General features: G+C 40.1%; 1 protein-coding gene, 1 long non-coding RNA gene and 1 other non-coding gene across 4 annotated transcripts; all 3 read right to left on the minus strand.

Annotated features, from left to right (window-relative positions):
* Positions 1-1,654: 1,654 nt before the first annotated feature.
* On the minus strand, positions 1,655-17,113 carry LOC125107944 (uncharacterized). 2 transcript variants are annotated; one of them, XR_007129709.1, is made up of 3 exons: positions 17,101-17,113; positions 14,035-14,045; positions 1,655-1,781 (listed from the first exon to the last, which is right to left on the minus strand). It is a non-coding gene; the product is annotated as an uncharacterized LOC125107944 (long non-coding RNA). The 2 variants fall into 2 exon arrangements; XR_007129710.1 differs by lacking the exons at positions 14,035-14,045; positions 17,101-17,113 and adding exons at positions 10,443-10,446; positions 12,535-12,562.
* LOC125108025 (U4 spliceosomal RNA) lies at positions 2,488-2,625 on the minus strand. The gene has a single exon (XR_007129734.1). It is a non-coding gene; the product is annotated as a U4 spliceosomal RNA (small nuclear RNA).
* Positions 3,790-5,335, minus strand: LOC125107943 (protein EFR3 homolog B-like). The gene is given in 2 exon segments (XM_047743462.1): positions 3,790-4,136; positions 4,138-5,335. Coding segments are annotated over 2 exon segments (1,251 nt in total). The 5' UTR covers positions 5,284-5,335; the 3' UTR covers positions 3,790-4,031.
* Positions 17,114-18,983: the final 1,870 nt, after the last annotated feature.

The following is an 18,983-nucleotide window of genomic DNA, read 5'->3' on the forward strand; positions in this document are numbered from 1 at the left end:
TTTCCTTTCACAGTGTGGCAAAAAGAACAACTTCACAGGGACATGCTGACTGATAAATGTATTAATTTGCTGGCTTCTGGTAGGCACTCCATGGTAGTTCCCTTTTCCTCCCCAAATGCAGAGAGGTAATGAAAAAATAATCTAAAACTCAAGAAATTGAAGAACAGCCTCACAAATGCATTAGACAGTTAGCTTCTCTGTTCTGACACTATATCCCTGCATTCCCAATTTCGGAAAAACTGGCCAACTGCAGGAGATTATCATACAATAATAACAACATCAAGGAATTGTCTACTGAACGCTTTAAGTTGTGTTGGGTCTTATGCTAAATTATTTCTATACTTAACTCCGTTTAAATCTTACAACTACCTAATGAGGTTGTATTATCATTATCCCATTTTTGGAGCAAAGGAATAACCTAACTTCGCACTACTACTAAATGATAAAGCTGAGACTTGAACCCAGTACTTTTAATTCCAAAGAACCCAGTACTTTTAACTACCTATGTACCAAATCACAGAGCCATGCTACTCCATCATTATTAAGTAATAAAGGAAAATCCAGGACCATTTTTCAGGAAAAAAAGAAGGTATACCAGTGTAGCCCTCCAAGTCATTCAATTTTCCTTATGTGAAAACCAAACTCTGTTTCTTACTATTCGAGTCTTAACTGTAAGAGCTTTGATACTACAGGCTTTGTCATCTATTCTTGATCAAAGTGAATTCTTGACAATTAATGGCTACAGTCCAATGTTGAGCTGCACTTGCCATATTACTTATGAAAACACAATCAATAGTAGGTTACAAAGCTTCTGAATTATCAAACTAGAAAAATACATTTATTGTGCATCTGTTTATTTTCCTTGCCAAGTAAATAAGCAATAAGTTGCTCTGGTACAAAATTCATCAGTTGCCTGGATGCAACAAGCATGAGTTAAAGACACTTGAGACTCACAGGGTAAATGTCAACAATGTCTTCGTGTCCAGTGAATGCTTCCAGCTATCTAAGATGACACTGTGGGCTCAGTCTCCAGAACTTGGTGCAGCTACAGAGTAAAATCAGAAAACTCTGGGTTTCACACCCTGGACCTTCAACTGCTGGCTGTGGAATTTTGTGCAAATTATGCAACCTCCTCAAGCTTTCCTTTCACATATGTAAGTGTGGCAAAAAGAACAACTTCACAGGGACATGCTGACTGATAAATGTATTAATTTGCTGGCTTCTGGTAGGCACTCCATGGTGTGCCTTTTTTTTTTTTTTTTTTTTGTATTTGTTACAACCTTTTAATGTAGAATGTGACTTGAGCACTACATTTCCACTCACAGAACTTGTGGAGTTACTTCTCCAACAGCTTTACAACATGCCTAAGTAGGCCTAGAATGTCGCTACTCTAAACAACGCTCCTCTTTGGAAAACAAGCCCTATACACGGTTACTCCCATCCGGTTGGTTAAACTAGTAGTTTCTAGAGGCCTGGTACATGCAGCTGGTAACTACAGGGGACAGAAGATTTAAAAAGTAGATCCTAGAGGGTGAGAGCTGTTTTAACCAACATTTCTCTTTAAAACATCAAGGTATAGCTCGGAACACTTCAGTGACAGACAAATTTGGTCTTACTAAGGAATCCACTTGGTAGCTAAACACTGTAGATCACAGTTAACGTTAGGTTACGCACACCTCACAACAAAGGTCACCTTGTCCGGTTACAATGAGCCGGCGTGGCACTAGGGAAGAAAAACTAGCTGGGCTTTAGTTCCTACACATCACAGTATCACACTCGAACTCAAACAGAAATTACCATGTAATTAGTTGAGCTTTTCATATCAACCAGGTACCCCAGAATAATCAGATGGAGGCATGCTTAATACATAGACTTTATTTTACTTCTCACTGGAAGACCATTAATGAAATAACATTCTCTATTCTTTCCCCAAGGGAATTCATATGTTCCTTTATCAATATAAACTAGCTGCCATTTCATTATTAGAACATCATCATCATAACTGGATAACAAACTTGCAAATGAGGTTGCAAATGAGGCTAAAATGCTTAATGTGTTTGTAATAACAAGAAAACAAGACTTACTGCCAATGTATTCATTTTATTTCCAATTACCAATTTTGTGGGAACAAATTTCCCCTCTTCCAAACAAGGTCTCAAATCTCATTGGCCAGTAGACAACTCTCATTTTACCCAACTATATCCAACTGTACATGTTCAGAAATGATGAAATGAATTAAAAGCCAGAAATAAATTTATAAAATTAACACACTAGATAAATATTCAGGAAGTTCCCAATGATTTTATGTTCTTTGGAGGAGAATCGAAATTTTTAGAGGCTCAACTCAATTAATATATATGTATAATGATATAGTTTCTCCATCCCATGTGATAAAATCATACCCTGAAAGCTCCTAATACCATTTGTTTAATATTAGAATTCTTTCAAGCTACAAATATATAGAGAGAAAATTTTACTTAAGAGATAATCAATATTGAGCTTTCACAGATATGCAAGATTCAATTATGGGAAAAATCTCAGAACCATTGCTTTGTCATTCTCAATTAGCAATAATCGTGCCTCAGATAAACTTCATTGGCTATGATACTGCCACTGAGCAAAGCTTGCTTTGTCATTCTCAACAGTTAGTCATCACACTCAGTAAACTGTTAAAAAAAATAATAATATCAAGTGGCTTAAGTTTTTTTTAATCTTCACATTTAAGAAATAGTTCTTTCTGGATCTGACCATGTTTTGTCACACAGGAATCTAAATCAAAGATGGCCAGGCCACCACACTTGTTGCCAGAGATAAGAATCCCCTTGGCATCTCCCTCCATGGCCAGACTCAGTGCCTGCCTCCCCAGCCTCGCCCTTCTCGCTACACAAGTTCTGAGCTGGTTGCTGTCGCACACACACATTTTGTGGCTGCAAACGGCACATGCTGCTTGTGCTGCTCCTTCTGCCTAGAGACATTCCCACCTTTCTTCGCTCACTGTCTTGGGACTCAGCTCCTGCTAAACATTCCAAGCTGGGTAAGATGCTCTGTCCAGGGTCCTGTAGCACCTTATGCATACATCTATCATTGTGCTTTTTAGTTTTATGAATTATCTACTAAAGTATAAGCAGACATCTAACCCAGGCTGGGTCAATCAGTCTCTTTTATGAGAACCTGGATTCAGAACACAGTAATTCTAGTATGCTCTTCTCAAGACAAACTGAGAGATCACACAAAGCTAGAACGGAGGTAACTCTGCAATCACCAAACCGGGAAAGCCACTCTTTGAAACCAGAGGAAAAGGAAAAAGACATGAACAAAAATGAAAAGGGAAGCCACAAATCCTGACGAGGCAAAAACAAATCAGTTTGATATGCTGCTCCCTGTGTTCAGAAACCAGGTTCACAAATGCAACCTTGGGTTCTGGGAGATTCTCATATATCCTTCCAAGACAGTCTCCATTTCACTTAAGCAATTTGAAAGCATTTCTGTTTTGAACAAGCAAATGATCTCTAAGACACTTACGTATTGTAAGCAGAAAATATACGCCTGTTAAATGAATCTGTGACTTTGTCTTAATGAATTAAGTCAGAGCAAGGATTCCCTCTCAGCCCCCATCATGAGGAGAACCTCCAAGTTGGCATCTACCATTGGAAGAATAGCAATTAAAAAAAAAAGAAAGAAAGAAAAATGGCAGTGCAGTTTGACATGATTCTGGATACAGAAAGACCTTAAAAAGTATACAAGAACTTGAACCTCCTCCAACTGCTACCATTTTTTTTTTTTTTTTTTTTTTTTTTTTGCAGGTGAGATGCTTATTGGCTCCAGAGGCTGATCTCCTTCAGGGAAGACGAGGAGGAAGTGGGAGGGCTGAGAGGGGGCCCAAGGCTCCCCCTTGCTTAGCTGGGGAGGTGCTGCCAACCAAGCTGCTTTTTCTCTGACATCTCAGTTCCATTTCCAGGCCACAGGGGTGGGTTGTGAGGGCTAGCCCCTCCCTCAGACCCCACCCCGCCGAGGAGCTCTGTCTTCTGGATTCAGTATATGCACAGATCGGGAAACTTCATCTCGTAGACCGGGATGGAGTGGTTTTGAGGCTGGCCATAGGCTGCGGTGATGGTGCCTGATGGGCTTGGGGGGGGGCCGGATGGTGATTTCAAAGATCTGATTGAGTTTGCTCTGCAGCAGTGATGTCCTGGCCCCGCAGTGTGCCGCGATCTCCTCAAAGGGTGCCTTCTGGAACTTCTCTACCACCTGTCGCCGCCGTTCACGTTCCTGCTCCTCAACTGCTACGCTGTCCACGATGGCCTTCTTTAGGGTCTCATAGGTGATCTCCTCGGCAGGCACTCGCTCCTCCTTCTCTGGGCTGTTCCTGGATTCCACCTCCACCTGCAGGGAAATGGTTTCTCCAATGCTCTTCCTCTTGGATAAGCGATCCTCATCTGTCAGCTGAGGGACGTAGGGCAGGCAGAGCCTGTCGGAGTTGTAGCCGCTGCCCCCCAGGACCTCGCTGATCTTGTTCTGGCGGAAGAGGAACTCAATCACTACTCCGTCTAGATTTTGGGACAACCTGGGCTCCTCCACAAACACAGCCTCAGGGAGCATGTAGGGAGCCTCCTTCTTCCGGGTCTCTATCACCTCATGGATGTGTTGGCAGAAGGCAGGGACTGTGGTGAGCTGGCTGATGAGGTTCAGGTAGGCTGCACCCAGCGTGTAGAGGGCACAGCGGTTGTACACAGGCAAGTTCTCTTCATTGACCTGGGCCACGTCCTGAACAGCCAGCACCAGGCGGATGAGGTCGACCACCACCTCCTCATTGGCCAGCTCAATGCTGATGAGTGCCAGCAAGCCGTAGAGCGCCTCATAGTGCTTCTGTACGTTCGACTCCTCCTTGCAGCTCAGGTAGATATGTCTGTAGAGCTGCTGGGAGTGCTTCTTCATGAAGACGGTGTCCTGTCGGGAGCACTTGTCCACTTTCAGCTTCAGGACAGAGATGTCACTGAGGGTACTGATGGTAGAGAACTTGTGGCGGTTGCCATGACGATCGATGAAACTGATGAGAATCTCTAGAACAAAGAGGCGGATCTCTGCGTCCTCCATGAGGGCGGTGGACAGAAGGCGGTCCAGGAAGTTGCTGGGCAGGGCTGACATCATGTTGTTGCACTGGAAACCCGTGGACACCTGAAGGAGGGATTTCAGCAGCATAATCTGGGTCAGCCGGTTCCTGTTCTCTCCTGTCTTCCCTGTCTCCATGGGATGATGCAGGGAAGGCAGTGGGACCTTGCTCATGATGAAGAGGATCACCTCGGAGCGCTGATACGTGGGCAACGTGCTGGCAAAGGAGCCTTCGCTTGTCATTCTGCAGGCTGTGGTCAGCGTCTCTGGGAAAGAGAGGGGAGAGCGCCCTGGTGCTAAGCCAGGGCGGCTCTGCAGTGACCATCTCTGCAAGCTCGGAGGTGGCCGTCGGGTTCTCGCCGTCCGGTTCTCCCCGTCCGCATCGACGTGCGCATCCACGGCCTTCTCCCTTTCCTCCCTCCCGCCTCTCCTCTTCCTCGCTTCTCCCCACCAATCGCTCCCGCGTGGCGGCATCCAACCGGCCGGCTGGGGGCGGGAAGAGTTCGCGGCTCTCCGCCTCTGATCCGAAGTCCCGCCTGAGCAACCCACGGACGTCGTTCTGCGCTCTCCCTCACGCCCGACCCCGGCCAGTCCGAGAGCTGTGCGCGCCGCCGACGGACTCCATCTCCTCCGAGGTCCGCGGGTAACGCAACCTGAGCGGATGACTTTCCTGCAGCGTCCGAGCGCGGGCCAGGTGGAGGCCCCAACTGCTACCATTTTAAAGGATGAGAAAATGGAGACCCAGAGGAGAAATAACCTGCCTGGGGTCATATACCAAAATCAGAATCACAACAGAGCCCAGGCTTCTTATCAGACAAGCCATCTCTCCTCTTCCCCCCAACATGTTTTCAAATACCTTTGACTCAAGCACAACCAGGGAAACATTTAGGCTGTGACATGAGCTTTCAGAAGAGCAGAACAACAGTGGTTTTATAGCCTGCAGATTTTTCAAAAGTAGGATAAGGATCAATGTAAGAGTTCAGAACTTTAAGATATTCTGTTCTTTTTATCTTCGACCATAATCAACATTAAAGTGTTAAAGATGGTACAGGGCAGCTCTCAATCCTAGCTGTCAATGTGTTGATTTAGCAAAGAATCACTAGAGATATAAAAGACGATCTCTTATTTTCTTTGCATAAAAACCAAAATTGCAGTTACCAAAGTAAGGAATCAGTCATTTTTACAGATAATATATGTTCCTCATATTTGACATATGTATCATGATTGCTTTCAGTCACAAATAAAGTTTACTTAAAGCTAAATGCAAAATATAAATATCTATAATAAAGACTTAGCTATTCAGTTACATAAAGCTCTATCAATCATTAATGAAGATGCATTGATTATTCAGTAGGTGCCAGATGGGTGCCAGCCCTTAAGCTCAACACGAGCATTATTCTTTCACTCATCCACCTCTGGATGGCTATTTGAGTGTGTTTTATTTCTTTTTCAAATTATGATAAATGAGTTGCCTCCATCCCCTAGAAATGCAGATTTACGTTCTCTTTAAACACTCCATCAATACTTTAGGAGGTTAAATTTTTAAGGGTAAATCTTTAACATTAGTCTTCTCATAGAGGCTACTGCTTAGAATGATTTCAAAATCAATATGCGTTTTCTAGCTTATATATAATAATGATACCATGATTTGTATAATGCAAGCCATATTAATATTTGTAAATTCTACATACAGAAAGTAGAGCTTCCCAAATGAAAATAAAGTTTATTTATCTAAAAATTGGTAAACTATGTCTGTTTATTTCTTGTATTTCAACCTAATTACTTGTCCATTTAATGAATGCTGCTTTAGTCAGTAAGGACTCTAAAAATGTGAAAAGGGTATTTTTTCCTTCACTAATTGTTAGTCATAGAAAAATAAAGAATACATATAAGCAATTCTTTTCAGTCGATTTATAATGAGGATGGCATTCATCGGTTAAAAAAATACACCCTTCTGTTAAGAATGAGCACTAACTCAGGCATTCATGAGTTTTCTAAACACTAATGAACTTTGTAACATTACCTCAGAATACTTTTTATTTTCTACTTTTTTATAGTCTGTTTTTATTCCATTTCAACTGCTATAAGCTCGTATAAAGATAGCAATAATTTATATCACAGATATGTCAAATCAAGACTATCTCATTTTTCCTAATGAACATGACAGAAAACAAGGAGACATTTTAGAAAGAACAACGGTTGCAACAGTAATTCTTCAACACTGATCTGACATAAAATAGGTATGGGGAAATCCTAGCACTTATTAGCTGCCTCTATGTCTTGGCTTGTTTTAGGTCTTTTCATGTATTATGCCATTTATTCCTCATAACAATCCTGTGGGGTAGGTGCTACTATTTTTGCCACTGTACATATGAGGAACCTAAGGCACAGAGTTTAAGACATTTGCCCAAGATCATACCTGACAAATTGTGGAGAAGAAGAGAATCCCAGGCACTCCAGCATGAAATCAGTGCTCTTAACGACTCTGTATACTGCATACTTCCTATGCTTTTGTAATAGTTAAATTAAAAAATATATGTAAAACAAGCAGCATATTTCCTACCCTTTAATGAGTACCCAGCCAAATGTAACTATAGTGGTCACCATCATGCCTATTGGGCTGATAATGATGATTATGAATCATGATGCTTTTTACTTTTGTATTCTAAATTATTTTTATATGCACAATCCCACTTTTTATAACTGGCCCTCTAAACTCATCATGTTTTTTTAAATATTTCAAACGTGAATTTCTGGCATCTGTCACAAGCATTCTACAAAACACAGTATCACTCAGTGTTCAAAATGTGACATATGGTTTCAGGGGAGGGGAGTTGCTGAAGTTTTTAACCAAGTAATTTGGATCATAGGATTTGCTATCTCCTCTAGAATTATTTTCTCATGAAAGAACTCTCTCTATAGCTTCTCAATTTTTATGCTATAAAAATTAACTGAGACTGCTTTTATTATAATCACCATTGTTCCACAGGCTACATTACAAGCAAAGTGGGAAGAATGGAGGAAAACAGGGCGAGCAAGTGAGAAGTGCTAATTTGTGTTTTGTAAAAGGATGGAGAGATGTTTGGTGATCTTAAAATCACAGCTTTTAACAAAAGCTAGAAGATTCCGTGTGGTAGCTATTTGATGGGTAAGCTTGAGACTGGGGATACACCAGCAAGAAGCCAGTATGACAGTGACTCAATTGTCTGTTGATCAGAAATGCCTACATTCTGATGGTATCTCTCCAAATATAGGACCCTGGGCATTTACTACAAAGTAGGTATCTAAACTTGATGAGTTTCAACTGATAAAAGGAAAGAATTTATCTTCCATTAACTGAAATTCACCTAGGCCATCAAAGATTGCCAAGCACCAGTACTTAATCAACATCAAGCAAAATGAACCAAGGACAACAGTAGCTAGAATCTTTACCAAATGCTACCCATAAATCAAAGAAATGTTGTCTCCTTAGCAAGTAATTTATTTGGAAAAAACTTTTAATGCTAATTTCTGAATGAAACCAAGAAGCATTTTATTGAAATGAACCATTTTAGTGTTGAGCTCAGTTCAAGTACTAACCAACACAGTCCTCAATAAACTTTCAAATGAACATGTCGAAGTAATTCTTGTTTTACTACTTATTCTGGGGACTCAATTAGAAAGAATAACAATATAAATAAAACAGTCACTCCATTTCACTATAAAGGAATTTGATAGTCCAGCTTTGGTATATCAGCTAATCCCACCTAAAACAGAGACAGAACTTTTCAGAACAAAACCCTCTTCCCTAATGAGGATCCCCCAGTGGAAGATGGCTCATAATTTAGAAAGCTATCAATACTAATTTGTTTAATTTATTTTAAAATAAATTTCTTAATGGTTCCCATTACTTCTATTGTTCCTATGCAAAAACTGAGGTTATCTGAGCATGTTTTCAGTTAAGTATTTCCTTACCTACTTAGGAACATTTGCCTGGGCATCAGTATCATCCAACTTCCTCTCTAATGCCTTAATAGTCACTAAGAATTCTGTACCTCAGGGTACTCAGTGGTAACAGAATCTATGAACAGTTCATCATTCTTAAAAATAAAGAATATTTTGTAAACAATATTAAATCATTTTTATGCAATTGGGTAAAGATTTTAAAAGGTCACAGGAGTATCTGAATTATTAAATTCAAATAATACAACATGTTATAAAGGATTTTTTTCATAATAAATTCTTTTAAAGCAACAAGTTATATTGAAATCCAACAGATGACAAGCTCTGCTGAAGAAGAAGTTTTCACCTTTGGCATAGTACCATTATAAAAGTAAGAAAAAACAGGTAAAATTTTAAGAAATTCTTAAATGCTAGGTATGGACTAGTCTGTCATTTTAGATCTCTGGGATCCCCAGACTTAAAAAGAGTCTATTCTCATTCACCAGCTTTCATTCAAGGGTCTCTCCAGGGTGCTCACAAAAATGGACAGAGATTGTACCTGGCACAGCACCCTCTCAGTGCACTATCTAGTCTGAAGCAAAATCTGGAAGACACAAGAGGTGGTGTACGAAAGCCTGTTGGCCTGCTCTCAGACACAGGCTGCAAGCTGCGGCTGAGGAAGGGACAGGACAGCTGCTTGAGCCCAGGCCCCTAAATTGGCTCAAAGTAGACGTCTACTGTCACTGAGGGAGGGCAGGACACATGCACCCACTTAAGTGGTCCCTTCAAGACCCCTTCCTAAATTGAGGGCCGACTATGGTTATGTGGCAGGGTGAGGTGGGGAAGGGCTGTAGTGAGGACAGAGGTTTGAATCATTAAGAAAGCTCCACCCCCAAAACGTAAGCAAACAAGGCCTTCCTGAGACAAAGGCTAGATCAGGAGAACCAAACATCCTATCTACCCTCCACACAATTTTCCACCAAATAACAAGCAATAGCAATCTGCTGCTTGAGAGGAGCCAGACCAGGGAAAATACCCATGGGTGGTAGTTCAGATATGCAAGACCTCCTGACAGCAGAACAGAAACCCTGAGAAAAGCCCTATGGTAATGCAGGCCTTAAGCTAAGCACAAAGTGGCAGTAGCCCACCACTGGAGGAAACTGAAGACAGACACACTGACAGCAACGATATCGACAACAAACCCAGCACAACTACTGATAACCACTCAGGGCCTGACAAAAGAGGTGTGCCAGTTTCAGGTGTAAATAGTATTGACCTCCAGCTTTTCTGCTCTTTAAAAAAAAAAAAAAATCCAGTATTCAATGAAAAACTGTGATACAAACAAAAAAAAAGAAAGAAAAGAAAAAAAACAAAAGACGTATTGTCAAGTAAAAAAAAGTAGTCAAAAGAACCAGACTGAGAAATGACTCACATGTTAGAAGTCTCATATAGGCAGGGACTTAAAAATAATTATGATTAATGTGTTAAAAAATTTAGTGAAAAAGGCAGACAACAGGCATTCACAAATAGGAAATTTCCACAGAGAGATAGAAACTATAAAAAAAGAACAAAATAGATAATCCAGAATCTATAAATACATATATATACACACACATTTATGTACATATATATATACATATACATAAATGAAAAATTCATTGCATAGGCTTACCAACAGGATACCACAGAATAAGGAATCAATGAGTTTAAAAATAGGCCATCAGAAATTATCCAAACTCAACAACAAAGGGAAAAAAACAGGCGAGGAAAAAAAAAAAACCCAGATCATCTAAGAGATGTTGGATGATATCAAATAGTCTTATACACATGTACTGGGAGTACTAGATGGATAAAAAAGAATAGGATAGAAAGAGATAGTTGAAAAGATAACTTTCAAAATTAGCAAAAAACAACAAACCACACATCTAAGAAGTTCAGAGAGCCCAAGCAGTATAAATAGCAAGAGAAACTCACTGGTCACATTATAGTCCAAATGCCGAAACCTAAAGATAAAAGAAAAATCTTGATGGTAGCCAGAGAAAAAGAAATATTTCCTAGAGAGGTACAAAGATAGGGAAGTAGACCAGATTTCTTATCAGAAATTAAGCAAGCAGAAGACAATGAAGTCATATTTTTATTTTATTTTTTTAAAGATTTTATTTATTTGATAGAGATCACAAGTAGGCAGAGAGGCAGGCAGAGAGAGAGGCGGAAGCAGGCTCCCTGCCTAGCAGAGAGCCCAATGTGGGGCCTGATCCCAGGACCCTGGGACCATGACCTGAGCCGAAAGCAGAGGCTTTAACCCACTGAGCCACTCAGGCCCCCAGAAGTCATATTTTTAAAGAACTGAAAGAAAGAAAAAAAGTTGGACAAGTCATAACTCTGGCCAGTGAAAACACCTTTCAAAAATGAAGATGCAATGAAGATTTTTCCAGACAAACAAAAGCTGAGAGAATTAATCACAAGCAGACCTGCACAACAAAGAATGTTAAAGGATGTTCTTAAAAGAAGTTCCTCAGTTCAAAGGAATCTGATACAAAATAGAAATAAAGAAATAAAGAACCCAGGAGAAGGAAAAATCTGGATAAATAAGACAGACATTTTTCTTAATTTTAATGTCTTTAAAAGATAACTGAAGCAAAAACACTTAAGAAGCATTGTACATTTCATAAAATATGTTGAAGTAAAACATATGAGAACAGTAGCATGAAGGAAAAGGAGGAGTAAATGAAAGTTGAACCTTGAACAATGTGGAGATAAAGGGTACTGACCCCCACCATGCAGCCAAAAATCCACATATAATTTTGACTCTCCAAAAACATAACTACTAGTAGCCTACTATTGATTAACTTATTTGTTTATTAACATAAACAGTCCATTAACACATATTTTGTATAACTATTATATACTATACTCTTATGAAGGAAATCATAAGAGAAAATATATTTACATTGCTGTACTGTATTTATTTAATTAAAAAAAAATCCACATGTAAGTGGACCTATGTAATTCAAACTGTGTTGTTCAAGGGTCAAGTGTATGCTATGATAAGATTCTTAACAATACAGGAAGTCTTATAATATTCTTTGAAATTGAACTGTCATAAGTGAAAGATATTAATTAAAAACCACTGAACCAAAATAATTAAAAATATGTAAGCTAATAGGAGGCAAAAATAGAAACATGAAAAATAGTCAAAAGGAGTAAAAGAGACACAAAGGAACAAAGAACAGGTGGGATGGATAGAAAAGAGCTAGAACTACATAGAAAAGACGGCAGATTTAAATGCAAACATCAATAATTACATTAATGGTAGACACATTTCAATTAAAGGTGAAGATTACTAATTGGATGAAGAAAAGCAAGACCCAATTATATAATTTTTAAAGGAAATTAACTTTAAATATAAAGGTATAGTTGGATTAAAAGGATGGGGAAAATATACCATTCAAATACATATCAAAGGAAAGCTAATATGACTATATTAATATTAGACTATCTAACAAGAAATATTACTTTGAAATATTACTATTGATAAAGAGGGGCATTTCATAGTGATAAAGTCATCAAGAAGACGTAACAATCCCAAATGTGTATACACTTAAGTACAGAGTTCAAACACACAAATAATAAGTGATATTATAATAATTTTGTTAGGGACGCCTGGGTGGCTCAGTTGGTTAAGCAGCTGCCTTCGGCTCAGGTCATGATCCCAGCGTCCTGGGATCGAGTCCCACATCGGGCTCCTTGTTCTGTGGGGAGCCTGCTTCTCCCTCTGCCTCTGTCTGCCACTCTGTCTGCCTGTGCTCGCTCGCTCTCTCTCTGACAAATAAATAAATAAAATCTTTAAAAAAATAATAATAATAATTTTGTTAGTTGTTTGATTTGTACCATTAAAAATGCTGCAGCAAAGTTTCTCCTCCCTTAGTGCCCAACACCCCCATCCTCGTGCTTTGCCAAGTTAAGTGATAATGGTGTTGATGTAGCCATCATAAGGTCTACCACTAAAGACTAGAATATTTCTATCTCCCAAGAAAATAAAAACTTTCATAGAAGGATATGTCCTAAGACTTCTTTAGACAAAGAAATTTCACATAAAAATGAACGAAAGGAAGTAGGAAGAAACCAGTAGTGACATGCAGAGAAGCTAGAGCAAAAAAAACCTCAAATAACGGAAATGTCATAATCATGCATGTCACTGCTTATGCTCTGAATTAAGAACATGTACTTATTAATTAGGCTAAAACATTTATTAAGACATTTTAAAAGTAAGAGATTAATAAATTAAGCAAACATGACTTCACAACATGACTTTAACTGTTGGCTATATATTCTGTGTAGACTCATTATTCAACTTCACACCTTGTTCGTTCCATTATTTCATTTTTGACAGGTAGCAGCTGAATAAAGTGAAGAACTACTCATCTGAATTCAGTCAATAAGGAAAGGTGTAAAGAGTAATAATAGGTGACCAACTACCTTCAGAAGAAAATGTTACCATCTATTAAAAATACATGATGTGGTCACAGATTTATTTTTCTATCACTTACAAATCTCACTGCCCTAGCTTACCAAGTTGCTTTCAAACCAGTATAATGCTGTTAATAATGATTTGAAATACATTTGGCGTCTTGTAGCATCATATGCATGAAATAAAATTTTAACATTCCACCTAAGGAGATTAAATAATATAAGGATAATTTATACAATGTTTTCTTAACTTGAAGAAAAAGAACAAAGCATAAAGGTCTATGAAAATATTAAAATGATATTTAAAAGTTTGGTTACCACAATGGACTGAATACTTGTGCCCCCCCAACATTCACACATTGAGGCTTAGATTCCCGATGGGATGGTATTTGGAGATGGGGCATTTGAGAGGTAAGTAGGACATGAGGGCAGATCCCTCATAAATGTTATTAGTGCCCTCAGAAAGGCTAAAGAGGTAAGAGTTTCTTCCTTCTACCATGTGAAAACACAGCAAAAAGACAGCCATCTATGAACCAGGAAGCAAGCTGTCACCAGATACCAACTCTGCTGATGCCCCAATCTTGTATTTCTAGACTCCAGAGCTGTGAGAAATAAACTTCCATTGTTTACAAGCTACCCAGTCCATGGTACTCTGTTACAGCAGCCTGAATGGACCAATAGGGTTACTCATTCCAACAATGCCAGTAGAGATAGTTATATGCTCCTTATGTCTCCTAATTTTATATATCTTACAATTTCACCTTAGTGACAAATGTAAAAATGTTCTCTAAATCTAACCCTGTCTTAGTACCTTGATTAACATGCTCTGTGCAAGGTAATTAAAGAGTTTTAAGATTCACTGAGTGGAAATCTAACCAATGGTAGATTTCCACAAAAGGTAGAAAATGAGTGCATTTTAAGAAAAACATAGCAGTCATCAACCAGATGAATTCCATGAGGGCAGGACTTTGTTTAGTTGACTGCCACATCCCTCCAAAAGCTGAAATAATGTCTGACAGATAACAGACACTCAACAAATATTGTTAAATTAATGAGGGAATATTAGAGACCCTACAGCATAAACTACTGCAGAGAAGAAAAATAAATTACCCATGAATTCACTGAGCCAGGAATCATCTCAGTGCATATTATGGTGACTGCCATCAAAATACGAAACACACACTCCTACATGTGTAAGGAATAAGAAAAATAAAGATAAGACTTCATATACAAATCCCTGAGCTTTCTAATTTTTAAAAGTTGTGTGCATTACTTTGATATATTGGCAGGTTGGGGGGGAAAGTACCTAAATACAAAGCATTTCTCATTTCACAAGTAGCAATTCAGGGAAAAGATAACAGTAAATGAACTTCTAATCTGGAGCTGGGTATATACCCGCAGTCCAGGACTTCCAATACAATAAATTCTACTTTTAAGCCAATTGTTACAAAGAAGATCAAATCAGGCAACTAAACAAATGAAATGAGGAAAGGATTTTCCCCATGCTTCCTGACATCTGTAACCCATATTTTATTTGCCTGATAAAGTATTTGTGTCAGCCTCAGAGTAATGAGCTCAATATAATTTCACCCTAGAGTTTTGCTCAGAAACACATCTCACAAATGAACTAAACAACAGCAACGAAAAAACTCACACAACTTCAATATTTCCTTCTCCAACTATGTGTTTCAGAATCTCAGATTCACTCTCTCTCAGATTGCATTTATGTTTTTTTTTAAAGATTTTTTATTTATTTATTTGACAGACAGAGATCACAAGTAGGCAGAGAGGCAGGCAGAGAGAGAGGAGGAAGCAGGCTCCCTGCTGAGCAGAGAGCCCGATGCGGGGCTCGATCCCAGGACCCTGGGACCATGACCCGAGCCGAAGGCAGAGGCTTCAACCCACTGAGCCACCCAGGTGCCCCCTGCATTTATGTTTTGCTATGAACTGAACTGTGTTCCCCAAAACTCATGTGTTGAAGCCCTACCCCACAATGTGATGGTATTTGGTAGTGGGACCTTTGGGAGGTAATTAGATTTAGATGAGATCATGAGCAGCAGACCCTTGATAGGATTAGCGCCCTTATAAAAAGAAACACCAGAAAAGCTTGCCTATCCACCTACAGGAGCTCTCTCGCTCTTGCTCTCTCACGCTCTCTCTCATTCTCTCTGTCAGGTGAGGGCACAGTGGGGAGACAGGCATCTGCAAGCCAGGAGCAGAGCCCTCACCAAGGAAGTGAATCAGCCAGCACCGTGATCTCGGGCTTTCTGACCTCCAGAAATAAATTTCTATTGTTTACAAGCACCCCATCTATGGTATTCTGTTGTAGCAACCTATGGCGACTAAGACATACATAAAAGAAAATAATAGGAGTGATAAGAAAGTCCCACTGTGAAAGAGTTTTCTCTGCATTAGGAGTATAGATTTGCACTGCCACATTTAACCTCACAACCTGTCATTTTACACATGAAGAAACAGGCTTCGAGAGATGGAAAAAATCTCCTAGGAAGCACCAGAATTGTGATTTAAACCAAGGCTCTCTGCCTATAGGGTCTTAAGTCCCACACATATCACCTCTTCAGACTTTTTATTAAGTTCAACTAACCCACCTCCTGATACAAAAGAACAAAAATAATTCCCCAAATTACAAATACTTTGACAATACACACAGAATTATAATAGCTTTCTTTTCAAAAGAAAGAAGTTGCCCTCCTTGCTCACAAAAAGGACAACCTATAAACCCCTGTCCCAATTTTAACAGAGCTAGTATTGCAATCTAGTTACCTCTCTCTAAAATTGCTGGTGTTTGGGGCTAAACATGAAAACAGTCTCAAAAGCCCACCACCTGACCCCTCACCTATGCTAGCTCCTCACCAGGGCTCAGAACTCCAATGTGCCAGCAACACAGCCTAAGTCTGTGAGTCACCTTCCAACACAAATCCACCTGCGCTACCCCTTATTCACCTGGGAACCTCAGGTAGTGATTTCAACTCTTAGCCCTTAGTCACCTCACATGTAAACTGAGAATTATAATATCTATCCCAAATGGTTATGTGATGGCTACAGGTAAACATACTCCTAAACACCAAGCACACCTTGGTACTTAGGAGACTGGACCCCATGCTAGTTCTGCTCCTTCTCCCCTTCTCCCCTCCTTGTCCCCAACACCCTGCTCCTCCTCTCCACCACCTCCCCTAGGACCTCCTTCTATCAGTTACTCTCTGGTTTCACCATCTTCATTGGTCCTCCTTTGGGGTCTCCTTCCCTGAGACCAAAACTATGCCTGGGAATCCCTTGTCTATGACATTGAAAATAAATATAAAACCAGCCATTGTCCCAGCTACTATCCTTTCTCTCCATGTGTTCATTGCCAAATGTTCATTGTCACTTCCAACACTGCATTACCGCCTGTCCATTTGTTTATTCATTTCACAAATATTGGAGCAGCTGCCGTTTGCCAAGCCTTATGCTGGGAACTGGGGATACAACTATTAGCAAAAACTGACACCCCACTCTCATGGTGCTCATCAGTATTTGTTCATTGTTCATTATTTAGGTTTTGTCCTCCTGTACTCAAAGGGGATACACAGGGGCAAAGACCTTATCTTCCTTATTTGCCCAGGACATCCCTGGTGCTTGCAACATGCCAGGCACATAGTAGATGCTCACTAAGTATTTGCTGAATGAATGGATAGAAGGTAAAGGAGGGAGTAACTAGGAGCAGAGACCCTGAAAAGACACTGTTTTCCAGGACTGCACAGAAGATGAACCTTGAAGTGGTTAAGTACCAACACTATAAGTAGAACTTTCATATTTATTAAAATTCTTGTCCATTAGAAGCAGACTAACTGTTCACTGAGTGAACACCTGTGCTTGTAAATCTACATCAATCTCCAGTTAGGTCAAAAAAGACAACAATGAAACTATGAAGGCTTCGGAAAATCCCATACTCTAATTGTTGTTTTTTTTTAAAGATTTTATTTATTTATTTGACAGAGAGAGAACACAAGCAGGCAGAGAGGCAGGCAGAGAGAGAGGAGGAAGCAGGCCCCCTGCCGAGCAGAGAGCCCGATGCGGGGCTCGATCCCAGGACTCTGAGATCATGACCTGAGCCGAAGGCAGCGGCTTAACCCACTGAGCCACCCAGGCACCCCAGAAAATCCCATACTCTAAAAGCATTTTCCTGTCAATCCAAAATCCTATCCCCTGGGCTTCCAGAATTCTTCTGGGCTTCCTCCCATACTTGTGCTGAAATAAATTCCTAACACACAGAGAGAGTATGGAGAGACAGCAAGAGGCAAGTAGAGTACTCTCCTCCCCTACAGAACCCAATGCGCCTGCTCTCTGATGCCTGGGGCACCTCCACCAGGGAAGCAGCAAAATGTTTGCTCTTCTTAATTTAGGCTTTTCAGAACATCTCAGGTTTCCAACTGATGGCAAACAGCAGGGTTTCTACTTCCTCCTCTCTCTCTCCTTCCACTGTTCCTTTCTCTAATTTAATATAGGAAAAAAAGGAGAAAAGAAGAACGGGTAGTAGGTAGGGTGGAAGGAAGGGAGAGAAAAGTGGAAGTCACAAAGAATTGACTGCCAACTGTATTCTCCACCAGCTTCATTCATCACCAGCAGCTTTATTCTGCACTAGGTGATGCTGAACATTAAAATCCACACAGAGGGACGTCTGGGTGGCTCAGTTGGTTAAGCGTCAGACTCTTAATTTTGGCTCAAGTCATCATCTTAGGGCCATGAGATCAAGCTCTGCTCCAAGCGTGGAGTCTGTTTGGGATGGTCTCCTCTGCTCCTCCTTTTTTTTCTCTCAAAATAAATAAATAAAATCTTAAATAAAATAAAACCAACATGGATGAGAAGCCCAGCCCAGTGCCATATCGTGGACCACCCAGCTTGAGGAGACATGAGGAATGCACTGCTTTTGGATTCTGGTGGTGATGGTGAGTGGCAGCAACCCCAAGCTCTGCAGTGAGGAAACTGCTGCTGCTTCCTATTTTCCCAGTGAGGGTGCACTGGTAGTGAGGGGAGCTGGAGGCTCCCAGGCTGCTGTGGGCTGCACTGATGGGGGGCCCCAGTGCCCTGAGTACTCATGGAATTGAGAGGAAACAAGAAGAATGACAAGACTTGCAACTAGAAACAGCAGTGTCCTGATCCATCCATCCCTTTCTCAAGTCCTGCTCCCTAGAAGCAAACATTCTTACATCTTTTTTTTCTAGTATTTTCTTCCATATTTTAAAATAATACAAGTTTACTACTACTAGTACCTGATATTTCAATTTTTTAGCATTACCACATTCACTTATTTCTGTGGAAAACTAGGAATTGGCTGCCTTACATACATCATCACCATCAGCTACCCCCACACACGTGCTCACAAGTATATACATATAGGAACACACATGTCCCTTCCCTACATCCTCCAAAGACTATACTTTCACGGTATCAGTTAAATCAGTTTTCATATTTCATTATGGCCA

The sequence above is a fragment of the Lutra lutra genome, chromosome 8 (genome assembly GCF_902655055.1).
Source record: "Lutra lutra chromosome 8, mLutLut1.2, whole genome shotgun sequence".
Lineage (NCBI taxonomy): Eukaryota > Metazoa > Chordata > Mammalia > Carnivora > Mustelidae > Lutra > Lutra lutra.